This window comes from Cryptomeria japonica, chromosome 3, assembly GCF_030272615.1.
Source record: "Cryptomeria japonica chromosome 3, Sugi_1.0, whole genome shotgun sequence".
NCBI lineage: Eukaryota > Viridiplantae > Streptophyta > Pinopsida > Cupressales > Cupressaceae > Cryptomeria > Cryptomeria japonica.
In genome coordinates this window covers 223559472-223574719 of record NC_081407.1, presented here as the reverse complement: position 1 = coordinate 223574719, position 15248 = coordinate 223559472, and the positions used below count along the sequence as shown (strand labels likewise).

General features: G+C 34.4%; 1 protein-coding gene across 1 annotated transcript; it reads left to right on the top strand.

Annotated features, from left to right (window-relative positions):
• Positions 1–8812: 8812 nt before the first annotated feature.
• Positions 8813–14751, top strand: LOC131075432 (sugar transporter ERD6-like 5). The gene is made up of 16 exons (XM_059217263.1): positions 8813–8899; positions 8979–9038; positions 9127–9192; positions 9350–9415; positions 9609–9684; positions 9917–9981; positions 10467–10559; positions 10768–10848; positions 11046–11130; positions 11238–11284; positions 11387–11449; positions 11535–11594; positions 11978–12040; positions 12179–12238; positions 14139–14253; positions 14593–14751. Exons 1-16 carry the CDS (start codon positions 8846–8848, stop codon positions 14697–14699), a joined length of 1161 nt encoding a protein of 386 aa, XP_059073246.1. The 5' UTR covers positions 8813–8845; the 3' UTR covers positions 14700–14751.
• The last annotated feature ends 497 nt before the right edge of the window (positions 14752–15248 follow it).

The window sequence follows — 15248 nt, the reverse complement described above, 5'->3', positions numbered from 1 at the left end:
TATATATATATATATATATATATATATATATATATATATATATATATATATATATATATATATATATATATTTGTTTATCCATGAAAGATTGATTCTTTCTATTTCTAGTCAATGAAATATTGTCTTCTTTAACATTTTATTTTTATCTAGCGAGAGATAGGAAGCTAGAATTGAAAAGAGAAAGATTGTCTTCTGTATATATTTATTCTAGAATCATATGAACAAAGCTAGATAGGCTTGTGTTTGTGGAAAGTTACCCTCTGGGACTGGTGCCGAATGTGGAATTATAGAGAGAATAGTTTGCTTTTCCAAACTATCTTTTATTGCTATGCATGGCATTATACTCGATCGATTAACTTATTGACCATTGAAACATATGGATTTATTTATGCTCTCTACCATATCCTTGATTGATCTTGCTTGTTTTTTAATGGAGTTAGAAAATTGAAAATGCATGTATCATCTAGGAACACACCAGATTCTATCTTGTCTATCGAATTCTTTTGCTAAGCAATTCATGCAAGTTCAGGTATTCTTGATTGACTAAGAATTTCGGGGAAGTGTAAGCTTCAAGGTTGGGTGGAAAAAGCACCTGAATCTTGTTCTCGTCTTCATTCTAAAGATTGCATTGAAGATAGCTTGGGTTGTAGATCAAAGGACGCATCTCACCCTTTACTTTGTATTCTTTTGTTATTGAACTTAAGGCAACTTCAAAAGCCTAAGTATTGTATGATTGAGATACTACTTATATCAATTTATTGAATGAAGAATCTTTATCTTTTATAGAAATTTTGTTTTATTTATGATATAAATGGAATGATCAAATGAAGCTATGGAAGGAAAAGTGGAATGAAATAGACTTATTAAAGGAATTATGAGTTTATTTAAAAAGAAAGAGTATTTCGGCTATTATTGAAGTTAGAACGATTTACGTCTTTACAAAAACTAGCTACCTGACTACTATTCTACCACTATCCATAATGTGAAAATTACTACTCCATCCCAAAAAATGGCATGTAGATGTCCCATTTCTATGCAAAATATTAACATTTGACTTTAAAACATTACAAAAGACACAAACAAAACATTTAAAAATTTAAAGTTTCATCTTTTTCTTCCTTGGGTCGTTGATCCAATAATCCTCAAGGGTGAATTTCATCATATTTTCCCTATCTTTCTTCTTCACTTCCCTTGCTTCCCTTAGCTCCACCTCCTTCTCTTGAAGATAATCTTTTAAATTATCCCAGCCCAAGCAAGCTTCTTCAATCCTTGCCTCTATTTGCTCCATCTCGCAACAACACAGATGACTTGAACTCCACATCATTCCCATCTGGCATTATCCCTTCTTTAATAGGACACCACAAACCACGACCCTCAACTTCTCTTTCCATCGGAGATGTTAAACTACATAGAGAATGGTATGGGATGCAAGCCTTGGCTACCCAAACCACCTCCTCCTTCATTCCAAACATTAGGCCCCATGCCAGCATCAATGGAAATGATGTCTGCGTTGGTGGGATATCAAAATTCAGAGACTAGATATTCTTCGCCCAATAGGGTTTCAATAACCTATAGAAAAAAATCATCATCAAACTTGAAAATTCCTCCAAGTCTCTTCTCAGAGACCTTCCCAAAAAATGACAACTGTTGTTTTATTGAGTAAAGTGAGAAGTTTGCTTCCATGAGTATCGTTTGTAACTTTAAACTCCAGCCTTTTGTCACTCTCTAGATTGTTCCTCTCCAAACTTTTTCTAATGAACACCAATGTGCCCACCTCCTTGGCTTAAAAACCCACGTTTTTCACCATCCCATAAGGGTTTCTAATTGATATGCCCTCATTTCAAGGACATCCACCTTCGGCCTTCTCAAACTATTGAATGCAAATCCTATGTCACCTTGCACTCACCCCATGTCCATGTGTCACATCAATGAGAATGTAGAGAACGGTGAGGTACGAAATTCTTGCACATTAAATGCATGATTAAAAACAACGCAAAGCATCTAAAAAGAAAATCAAAACATGTCATCACACAAGTCGTCTTTATTAAAAATTGACCTTCAAAATCAAATGACACCCTCCACGTGTACCCCTTCTTCCTCCCACAACTTCATAGCCTGAACATCCAAGTCAAAGCCCATGTTGGACAACACATCAGCCTCTAAATTGCCCTCTCTAGAGACATGTGAGATTCTTAAGTCTTGATTTTTTTATTTTTTTTCACCAATGATGTGGATAATTCTATTAATTCTCCAACATTGTGAGGCTCCTTTCGCAATAACATTAGTAAAAAAAATTGAGTCTCCTTCCAAGTGTAATTGTGGCACTGAGAGTTTAACTGCTAGAGAAATGGCTAATAAGGTTGCACTCACCTCTGCCTCATTGTTTGTTTCATCTACAAGTCATTGCACTCGCCTGGTAAAGACCATACCTTCATCATTCCTCGCAATACAACTTGCACTTGAAACCCATGGGTTTCCTCTTGAAGGCCCATCAAAATTGATCTTAATCCATCCTTTCTCTAGTTTACTCCACACTGCTCTTTGCATCAGATCAAAGGTAGGATTTATTTTACCAAACCCATTAACAGGCCTAAATAAAGGCCATCCTACTGGCAAGATTTTGTCTACCATGTTGAAGGGAAACCGAGCTAGTAATTGTGATTGATTGTAGACACACTAACTCTCTGCTATTCCATGTTCAATTCTATTCCAAACTCGTTTACAGGACTCCTCTTTCGCTTGGAAGATACATCTATTCCTTTCCTTCCATAACTCCTAGATCACTATTGAGGGAGCAATAAACCACATGTCTGAGTATACTAATTTATTAACATTCACAATCCAACTTTGGAAAAGTTCAATTATTCTAGTGGAAAAGACAAATCCCAATTTAATTTATGCACCAGTCTCTTCCAATAATATTGTGAGAAGTCGCAGTTGAGAAGTAATGATTTACACTTTCTGCCTCTTTTTTCCACAACCTACATCTAAACGGACCATGAAAATCCAACTTGATAAGTCTATCACATGTAAGAATTCACTCTTTCAATGCAAGCCATGCAAAGGTACCTCCCTTCGATAGACAACAATCTTTCTAGCAAAGGTTGTAGGGTCGAGAGACACCTACCATTTCTCTTTTTTGTAACCCACTTTGACTAAGTACTTCCATATTTTGGCTCCACACCATTTTATTTCATTTGCAACATCTGACAATAATGGCACTCTAGCCTATAAAACACTTTTGAAGAGCTCTATCTATTGTTGGGATAAGGGAATCTCATGCAAACTTCACCATCTCCAGACTACAAACCCATTCTCTCTAACCTGCTCAACATAATTACTTAGTTTGTTCCCCATCTCTCCTTTGTAATAATTTTGATATCTTCCAAATCCACTATGTCTCCCAAAATGGAGAAACCTTCCTAGAAGTCTTTCCAGAAATATGATTTATCACCCTTACCTAATTGCCATGTGATATGATTTGTAATGAGACTTCTACGCGACATCATGAAATTCCATATTTCGGAGCCACTTGATGGCTTTTGGATGGTTAGAATGTGTTCTCCCTCTTGAGAATCTAAGTATTTAAAATTTAAAATCTTTACCCATTTTTTATTTAGATTGACATACATGCTCCAGGTCAGTTTGGCACCCATTGCCTCATTTAACGTGCTCCAATTTCTAAGGCCCACCCCTTCAACAATTTTTGGTTTACACACTTTAACCCATGCTAACAACAAGATCTTCTCCTACTCGTTCTTACAATTCCAAAAAATACTTCTCATTCTTTGATTTATGACATGAATAACATTTTCAGGAATCTTCAAGAACATCATTGAAAAATAAGGTATAGTAGACACCATAGATTTAAGAATTAGGAGCTCGGTTGCCAATGTGATCCATCTACTTTTCCAACACTCAAGTTTCCCCATATAGCTATCTACTATTTTTTTCCAAACTTTTATAAGACAAGCCCACACAAATAGAGGAGTGCCAAGAAAACATCCAGGATGGCTCATCGCTTTGATGTCAAGTATTTTCACAATCTCTCTGCTTAACAATGGGAGCGTTGAAAAAGAGAACTTCCAATTTCAGCTAGTTTATTTGTTTCCCTAACGCCCCACAATAATTGTTTAAAGCCCTTTTAATACATCTCACTTCTCTCAAAGATGATTCACCAAATACAATGGTGCCATCAACAAATTGTTGATGGGTAGTTTCCTCCAAGCCACTTGCAATCTTCACACCTTTCCATTTCCCTACCCTTCTCAAATTTTGAATTGGTCTTCCTAGAGCTTTGACCAAAATCATGAAGAGGAAGGGAGATAAAGGATCCCCTTGTGCCTTAAACCTCAAGATGATTGAAAGAAGTATTTAGGGCTTCCATTAACTAGTATTGAGAACCATGGTGTATTAACACAACTCTTAACCCAATCTATCCACTTGAAACATAAACCAAATTTCTCCATGATTTGAACTAAATTGCCTATCCACCCTATCATACGCTTTTCAAATATTCAATTTTATGAGCATGCACTCCACTTTTGATTGTATAATTGTATGAATGGTCTTATGGGTAATGATTATGCCTTGCACTATTGATTTGTCGGGAACAAACCAAGAATGTTCCCCTGAAATCAAATTTGATAAGATTGGCTTCAAACGTTGCACCATAACTTTTGCAATGACTTTCTACACAGTGTTACAAATCAAGATGGGGTGGAAATAACCAAACAATTTGTTGGGTGAAAATTTTGTAAACTTGGGGAGGTTTACAAAATGTGGCTTTCACCACAGTATGCAAGACAATATCCCTCAGAAGGAAAGATATGGTCCCTCCTACTTATAAGGGAAGGTTCCCCCTTTCTACTACAAATTATATATAATATTATCCTACCTGCTAACTTTACACTAATCCAGGATGATACAATTACTTTACTCTCTTTTTTCAAAGTAAGTATTTACCCAATTCTCTATCTAGAATAGATTTATTTCTCAAAGATTGAAAACAATTATCATTTGTAGTGACATAAAGTGTATACTATCTAAGAAGCAAAGTTTCCATAAGAGTACAAAGCCTCTCATTGCTTCCTTTTTCTAAAAATAGCTTTTGGGACAGGAAAGTACCAATTTAGCTCAAAGTCTTCTTTTAATCACTGTCCTATCAACCTTTTACAAATGACTTTTTTTAACAGTTTTTCCAAAATAACAACTAAAGCACAAAGTCTTAAGTTTGCTATTCATATAAAACTTAGCAATAAACAATGTAGATAATAAGCAAAATCTCAAAGTCTTCAAACTATTACCTACACCAAGTTCCTACTCTCAAATTCTCAAAGTAACACAAAGTCTACTTATATGAACTCAAACTACTCTTCAATATTTTGCACAAATAACAATGTTCAACTTAAATTTTCCAAGAACATATAATATAAATGACATAAGAATATATATATCATATACAAGATTGGTTCCAATATAAAGTTTGAAAGCCAAACTTGTCTTCTCTTTGATTAAGTTTGCAAATTGACAACATGAACTCAAACTACTCTCAAATTCTCAAAGTAACACAAAGTCTACCTATATGAACACAAACTAATCTTCAATATTTTTCACAAATAACAATGCTCAACTTAAATTTTCGAAGAACATATAATATAAATGACATAAAAATATCTATATCATACACAAGATTGGTTCCAACACAAAGTTTGAAAGCCAAACTTGTCTTCTCTTTGATTAAGTTTGCAAATTGACAATATGAACACAAATCATCACTTTGCTTTTCACTTCAACAAAGTTTTGTTGCATAAAATAAATATACTAATTACAAAAAGCCATCTCATATATATAGGCAATGTGCAATGAGAAAAAGTAGGAAAGTTACAATTAATTTAAGACTAAGTCAAAGAAAGAGTTCAATTTGACTTGGGATACATGCACTCCTAAATGCAAAACTATTATCTAAAATGACACTTGAAAATGTCAATTGAAACTACAAAATGACAATAATCTATGAATGCATACAAAGACTAAGTGGGGCTCCATTTTGTGTCTCATCATCTCCATCTTTCTTAAAAAATTCTTCATACTTCTATAGAGAAACTTGAAATTCAGCATCATCTTCATAGCCGAAGATAACTTGTATTTTGGTGAGTGAATTTTCCAATAAGGTGCATTCCTTCTTAGATCTGTTCAAAAGTATTCCAAATCATCCAAAAAAATTGAATTGCTACTAACTTATCATGTGAGACAATTGAGAAATCTTCTTTCTCAACCTCAACCTAAATGAATAAACTGAAATCTTGAATGCATGAATCCAGGGGTAGTGATTTTTTCTCTTCATCAAACATTTTACAAGGAAATTCTATTAGCTTGGCTAGGATTTCTTTTATAGTATCTTCACCATTTTTCTTGGCCTTTTTAATAACTTCAACTAATTCCTCTAAAATTTCCATTCTATATTTTAGAAGTTCTTTGTGCTACACATAGAGTTTCCTTGAAAGAAAAATATCATTGTCAACAAGAACATCCAAAGGTAAATCTCTCAATTTGAAGCAAGCTTCAAAATTCTTCTCATGTGTTTTAATACCTTGTGTCAATGTATCCAACATTGTATCAAATTCAGATTCAACACTCTGAATGCTATCAATCAACTTGGTTGTTGAAGTCAAAAGATGTGCCCCTTGACTCTGCATCTTGTGCATCCATTCATCCACTGCATTACTTCTTGAGGTGAGCTTCTCAGCTTGCTTGATGGTTGTTTCATCAATCAAGGAAGTTATTGGCTCAACTATCTTAGTGGACTTAGTAATTTTGATTAAAACATTCGTAAGCAATTCCACTTGAGCCTTGAGCTTATCTTTCTTAACATTTTCCTCATCATATCTAACAATGAGATATTGGAAGGCCTCTTGTGCATCCTACTTGGCACCATCATGAGTTTTCCTATCAAGATATATTCTTTTCACAATATAATATTAAGCTTGAACTTAATCTACATTCTTATTCAAAGGTAGGTTCTACAATCTCAACATACTTATTCCTAGCTTGGTCAATTCTTACCCTTGAGATATTTTTGGCCTTCTTGGTAGTTTTCGGCTTCACAAGGACTAACTGGCCAAAATCAAATTCATCAGGAGAAATTGCCTATTTCTTTGTTTTGGAGGTATTTGAGAGTAACCATGGGGGAAGTACATAAACATTTTCAAAACCAGAAACCAATGTTTGAGATGTAATCCCTTGGCTCTGAGAGACAGTGGTCACTATAGGTGAAGTGGAGGTAGTAACAACCACAAATGGAGGGTTTTCAAAAGATGGCTCATTAAGTTTGGAACCAGTTTCTACTAGGAACTTATCAAAATCATGTAACATATTGGATGTTACTTGTGGTAGAGATGAGAAAGCATTAACAATATTATCTTGGGGGGTTTCTAATGCAAATTCATTGGTAGACACATGAATGACATTTATAGGGGTAGTTCTAGCTAGTATTGACTCGATAGTAGAAGTTGTGGGTACATAAGAAACTGTTTATCCAAAAGATACAAAGCTAGGAATAGAAAGTTGTGAAGGTGAAATGACAACTACTAGATTAAGTGTGTGAGAAAGTTTTTGTGAAAACTTCTCTGGTGCCCCATCTTTTGAAGTCTCTGGCAAACTTTCTTCTTCAAATTCCTCTTCATGTTCTTCAACATGCTCTTCTTCTGTAGGCCAATTTTCAATTTGATCTTTAACTTCTAACTGAAGAGGTTCATAGTCTAGGTGCTCACCTAAAACTTCCAATTCCTTTTCTTCTTGAGTACTAGGAGAAGATGTTTTAGCTTGCTCCTTACCTTTACCTTTACCCACTATGAACTTGAATCTAGGAGCAACAGTCAAGGCATTGGGATCTTGTTTGTTCTTTGTCCTCAATTTTGGCTTCTTCCCAATTGGTCAAACAATATCTTCTTCCAATCCTGTATTAAAATCTTTAATTTGAATGCCCTTTGAGGCGAGCCATACATTTGGATTTGCAAGGATCTTTTAAAAATGGGATTTTATAGACACAACTTCCTTTTGTGACCATTGGATCAAAGGAAGAGGAGAATCTTCAATTTTCTTTACTTCATAAATGGGCTCAAGAACATTACCATCTTCTTCAAAATCTTCTGGTATATCAGCCAAATTGAAGTTGATTATTTTCTCTTTGGTAAGATGATAATAATCAAGTTTCCTAATCAAGTAGCAACTCATTAGGAGGGGATTAGAGGAAGAATTAGGTGGGATAGGATTTGTAGGAGGATTTGACTAGGAGAGAGAATGAGTAGGGGAATTAAAAATTAGAAGAATAATGTTAAGTGGGTTTAAGGGGATTCTAGAAGACTTTATTAAGTTAATGATGAATTAAGAAGATGATTTGTAGGAATCGTGTAGGTTAACTAATTAATTGAAATTAATTAGCCAAGAGGAAGATTTGTGAGGATTTAATCTTTTAGAAGAATAAAGAAAGGGATTGATTTATTAAATAAATCAGTCACATACTATAGTGACAATATTAATTATATTTAATTCATATTGAAGAGAATTTGAATTAACATAATTAATTAATTATGTGAGGAATTAAAAATAATTAAAAATAATTATTTTTAAATGTCAACACTACCTATTCATTACATTATATTTACCTCCAAGAAAAATTTATTAAGATATGCAGATACTCAAAGTTAGTGTCATGAATGTAGAGTTTCTGGCATATTCATTTTTTTTACTGTTTGCAATTTTGTTATTCTGGTTCTAAATTCATATTCTTAAGTGGGATTTTTGCAGTACTCTGTTTTCAGCTCTCTATTGACAGTTGGTGCCATGATTGGTGCAATTATGAGTGGTTACCTTGCAGACTATCTTGGTAGAAAAGGGGTATGTTTGTAGACAACTACACTTATTTTCTCGACACAGGGCCTATAGATTGCTAAATTTAGATTGTATCTGAATGCAGGCTTTGAGACTCTGTTCATTGTTCTACCTTGTCGGATGGCTCATTACAGCTTTTTCAAAGGTTCTTTCACGGTTCAATTTGTTGTAGGACTTATAGATAACATTCTTAGTCATGATTTGAATGATTGAAAGGGAATATATTTGGACAGGACATTGTGCCATTGGATATTGCAAGGCTACTGGTTGGTTTTGGAGCTGGGCTTACTTCTTATACAGTAAGTTCGATCCAGGAATTGTGGATTACAAAGGGAATGATTTTTGCAGGGAGATTATAGGCTACTGAATAAAGGATATGTAACAAAAATCAAGCGACGTCTTCTAAATTTCGACATTATATTAACTCAATTTGCACACTATGGAAATGCTCATTAGGTGCCTGTCTACATAGCTGAAATATCTCCCAAGAATTTGAGGGGAGGGCTAACAACAACAAATCAGGTTCTTATCTATTATAAATATCTTCTGAAAGCATCAGAGACAAATAATCATAGTTTTCTGTTGTTAGCCATAAGACTCGCAACTAAAAGGTTTTTTAATTTTAATTTCTATATTTTTAATAAAAAGGATTATCAGGGATTTCCTATTTTATGGATGACATATTACTGACTTATTTCTTTCCTCCGTACGAAAGGTTTTCATAACGACAGGAACATTGATAGTTTATCTTCTGGGGATGCTCCTGAAATGGCGGATTGTTGCTCTGATTGGTATGTCGGCTATCAAATTTAAATCCAATTTCAAAAAATTTTATGCCCCAAAAGTAGAAGATCCCAGATTTGAAAATCTTAAGCCAAAAATCTAATTCCAAGGCTGTCATATAAGTGCCAATCCTCGTTGATGGGCCATATAGACTCCAATATGACGTGCAATTACCCTCGCAGCAGATATAAGTAACTCTGCAGTAGAATTGATCAATTCCGTGGTGCTCTGTTTTGACAGGAACTATACCAAGCATGCTATTAGCTGCGGGCCTTTTTCTTATTCCTGAGTCTCCAAGATGGCTAGTGAGTATTCTTGTTTATAGTGAGTGTTCCATCATAATCACGAGTCAAGGCGGCTTCTGCCAATCTCCACCATAGGGGAGATTATGACTTGGAGCTCTTTGCAAGTAGCCTGTCAAATGCACATGTCTAATACAACCATACTTGCCATGATTTTATGTCCGCTAGTTTTTAAAACTTTCATGTTGAAACTTCAGCATTTGTTTGTACTTACCAACTAGTTTCAAATCATGTCTCTCAACTTCAAGTATTCTCAGCAACCCAATCCTGGTGCAAATCTCCACAGCCTTGATTACTCAATCTTTTACTGTCTCAATATATTAGGCAAGGTTCTAGTCTTTATTGACTGTGAAGTTTGTGGACCTAAACTGCAGTGCTATCTCTGATAAAAGAAAACCCAATATGCTCATTTTTTTAAAAATTTCTTACGAACACCCTTAAGGAAATGTTGTGCTCTATCTAACATATTTGCTGTCAGTGTATTCCAGGCAAAGGCTGGTCGTGATAAAGATTTTAAAGAAGCATTACAAGCTCTTAGGGGAAACCAATATGATGTGTCATATGAAGCAACTGAAATCATGGTGCTTATATTTGGTTCTGTCTGTTCTAGAAATAGATATATTATTGATTCATTGGTATCAATTCCATCAGCTTCCAATTTCAATTTCAAGCTTAAGCTTCAAATCGAGGACTTAAAGGTTTGAGGTAATTAGTTTCATTGCAGCGGTTAAAACAAGATAGTTGGTTACTGCTGATATTGGGTTATCAATCTATTGGAATGTTATACAGGAATATGTAGAGGAGTTGGAAAGTCTGCCCAAGGCCAGAATAATTGGTTTATTTCACAGAAACTATGCTCCTGCTGTCATTGTGAGTAAAATAATTCATGTAAATTTACTTATTGGATATCCAATATTTATCGATTCATCCATGATTCCTTCCAGTAATCCATTCATCATTTACAACTTGACAACTTGTCTATACTTGATGAAAATTTATTTGTTAAATCTTTTCATTGTTTATTCATTCATCCTTTACAACTCGACAACTTGTATTTCCTGCATTAGGTTGGTATTGGCCTAATGATATGCCAACAACTTTGTGGAATCAATGGTGTTATATTTTATGCAAGTGCAATCTTCAAAGCTGCTGGTGAGAAGCTATGTTAGCATACCAGATGGTTCTCTTTAATTTCTGCTGGTATAAATGTATGCTTTTCTATTTTGAATGTAATATAATTGTTTTGGAGTGAGTTTTAGGCTATTCTTCAGGTCAGACAGCATCAGTTGGAATCGCTCTAATTCAGGTGCCAACTATGGTTAATTCCAGATAATAATACCTTATTTAGTTCCTCTCCATGATTAAACACATTTGTCTTATTTATTAATATGTATGTGGTGATTGGCAGCTGCCAATGACAGCAGTAGGTGCATTGTTGATGGACAAATCTGGTAGGAGACCACTTCTAATGGTATGACTTGGGTCCTGAATTTAGGCTATTACAAGGACATTTACTGCATATTAATTTGGACGATAACAAAGAAAATTTTCTCCAGATTGCCGCAGGAGGAATGAGTATCAGTTGCTTTATTGTTGGATTGTCATTCTACATACTGGTAATTACTCTTTCACATCATTATAACATTTTATGTCCACTAACTCATGTTCATGGAATTTATTTTCATTTACTAAGTTACTCATTGCAACTAACTTAGTTAATGTTCATGCAAAGAATGTAGCCATTTCTATTGTTAAATCATCTAATACTAGAAAGAAATGCCATTGTTGCGTTCAAGTGTTTAGAAATAGAACTGTGGTTGACAAGCATATAATTTTTATTGACAATTAGGTCCTAATATTGCATGAGTCCAGGAGTTGGGAATCGATTTTCTAACATAATAACCAAGTACATAAATTACGGATTTTAAAATGAAAATTAGAAATAACATCAAAAAAATTATGTTTATTTTGAATTATTTTGGTCCACCTTGTTCTACAGGGACACTCTCACCAATCTGCTTTACAGTTGCTTGGGAGCAGGCTAGCTCTGATTGGTCTATTGGTGAGTATTATATCATTAATTTAACCAGGCCTTTCTCTTATAGAGTTCATGGTAGCATTTTACTCAGATCTCAATATATTCAGTATCCACTTATGATAAAAAATACTGTTTGAAGCATTTGCTTGCTTTTATGTACAGGCCTATATTGCAACATTTTCACTACGAATGGACGGAATTCCATGGGTTATAATGTCTGAGGTTAGTTCTCATAATAAAAAATGAATTGAGTTAAGAAGAATGGACCTCCTGATCATTATAAAGAAACTTTTCACTAATGGAAGGCCCAACCTCTTAGGGATCAATCCCTCTCTGTTCACCCTAATCCTCACCCTTCTTAGTTTGAAAATATATAGAGAAAGCTATTCTTCTAAATCATTCTTTCATTCGGACTCTTCATCCTCCAAGGCATGTAATGAGTTATCACCTACTTAGATTCTTTCTCAATACCCTGGTACCTTCTTAGCTCCCATTTCTCAAACCAAATTTTATTTTCTGATTCACACCAGCAGTTGAAGTAGCCTTTACATCAGATTTTCTTTCATTATCCTTCTTTCCCTCCGATATTACTTCAACATTCTGATTCCTCTTTGACAAGGCTAATCCCATCTTTTTCTTTTTTGAGATACTCATCAAGTGCTCATATTCAAAACAGATTTTAAATTAAAAGGAACTACAGATGTTGTTATAGTCTAGCTATTGCTCCTAAATTAATCTAGCAGAAGAAGCCAAACCCTGACTAGGGTATGGCGGGAAAACTTCCAAATGTACTGATTGGTAACATATTATATTTTCAAAATCCTTCAACATTCCTAAGTATGGTCAGTAGCAGCCGATTGACTAAAGCTGGCAAAGTTCTTTCCCCAATCAAGATCAACACAAATTCTAGCATAACTAAGACTTAAATGGCCTTATTCTCAGTAACGTAGGAGACAAACATGTAAGGCTAAATACACTTGATTGTCCCATAGTATTCTTGTGGCCAAAGCTGAAATTCGACTGTGGTATGCCATGGAAACTTATAGCATAACCTGATTAGTATCTTATTACACTTCAAAAGATATTTTCAGAATCCACCAGCTTTCGTAACTGTGGTATAGCCACGGTAGATTGATTGAACTGGCAAGTTATTTCCCCAACCAAGATCAACACAAATTCTAGCATACTTAAATGACCTTACTCTAGGTAAGGTACAAGGCCAACGGGTAAGATCCAATACATTTGATTATCCTCGTTGTCCCGACTCATGATTTCCAAGATGCAAGGTTGATAAACATGCACTTTAGAATGTTATTTTAGGATTAATGAAATCATGCTGCATTCCAAAGAGATAAAAATGAGACCTAACGAAAATTCCCAATCTATTCAAAAACTTATTGGTGCCAGCAATCTTGAGGTAGTTCATGAAGTCATACCTAAACTCGAGTAGTCACTGATGCTTGTTCAAATGAGTGGAATCCATCTCTCAATCTTGAGATTCTTCATAATACTGATAGCTCTACTACCTGGTACACGAAGGCAAGATTATTGAGTATTTATCGTTTATACAGATAGGGGCGATTTCTTTGTGATTAGGTGTAATCCCTGGATCATTAGAAATGCGTGCCTCTGGCTACAGATGTGTGTACCCTGCTGTTATAGAATCTCTCTATCTATAGCCGAGCTTTGAACCTTGGGTTAGAATTTAAGCCCTAGGCCACATTAGTTCAAAATAAAACCTTACCTACAAAATATATAAAACAATTTAGTAAGTCATTTAGCTTTGAAGCTTGCAACACAGTTTTCTCCAAAAGTTTTACACCCCAATATGGACTGAAAACCCAATGCTAGCATTTGAACCTTAGATCACATTTGCTCAAAATCAAACACTGCCTTCCAAATCTTAAAAAACAATTAATTAAGTGGGGTGTAAGCAAAATCCCTGCCCTTTCATCCAATCTGTCTTCTCCTGCTCTTGTCAACAAAGTAGAGTTCGATGCTAGTGGATGATAAGAATAATCAAATCACATGCGTTAGTGGTCCAATTTCATGGTTTATTTATATCAATAATGAATTATGAAAGTCATAAACTGTTGAATTATTTGTGCTTGGTTTGATACAGATATTTCCTATAAATATGAAGGGTATTGCTGGCAGCTTGGTGTCTTTTGTTGCTTGGTTTGGTGGCTTGGTTGTTACAGTCTCTTTTAGTTCTCTCTTGTCTTGGAGTGCAGCAGGTGAGATCAATGAAATTCTTTATTAAATTTTTTTTAATTTAATATATGAAACACAATTAATTTTTTTTTAAAGTTGTTTTGGGACATGTAGTGTCGTGGTTAAAACATTTTGTTGGTGAAGCGGCTATCAAGGTTCAAACCCCTGTTGAGCTATTGTTCTTGCAGACCTTGTGTCTTCGCTGAGTTGTGTCTTCGCTGGATCGTTGTGCTCGTGAGTTTGAATAAGTGAAATATACTAAACTTTTTTAAAGGTACTAACCACTGTTTTAACATATAATTGGAGCTGGTACTAACCACTGTTTTAACATATAATTGGAGCTGGTGATATATGCTTTGCAGGTTTATTCTTCATATTTTGTGGTGTGGCAGCTTTTACTGTACTATTTGTGGCAAAGCTATTGCCAGAGACAAAGGGAAGAACCCTGGTTATTGTTGATATAATTTGACACAATGTGAAAACCCACCTGTAGATTTGAATTTTTCAATATTTATGATTGGTTGAAGGGCTTCAATTTAATCCAACCTGTCAGTACTGGATTCAACCATTGAGGAAAATGACTTAAAATAAAATCCTGATTATTCATTCAAGCTATAATGGAATAAAATTGAAGCTAGTATGATTAATTCTTCATCGAATGATTTCATATTGTCTGATGAATGAAAGTTCTTTATATAAAACTTGTATTCGATGTAAGTTCTCCGAGCAAAGAACATTTTCAAAACAAAAATTGTAATGATATAAGAATATTTTAGGCATAATTATAGAACCAACTCTGGAAAAGATCACAATTAACAAAATGAGCCGTGCTCTATGAAAATCATAATAAACAGTAAAAACTTATTCCTATACTCTCTAACAAAGCAAATAATATTTTTATATGTCAAGGCTAAAAACATTAAATTTAATAATGTGATAGATAAATATTGTAAATATTGTTGGTTCTTTATGGAGGATGTTTATATGATGTTTTAATTAAATTAGAATTTAAGATTTT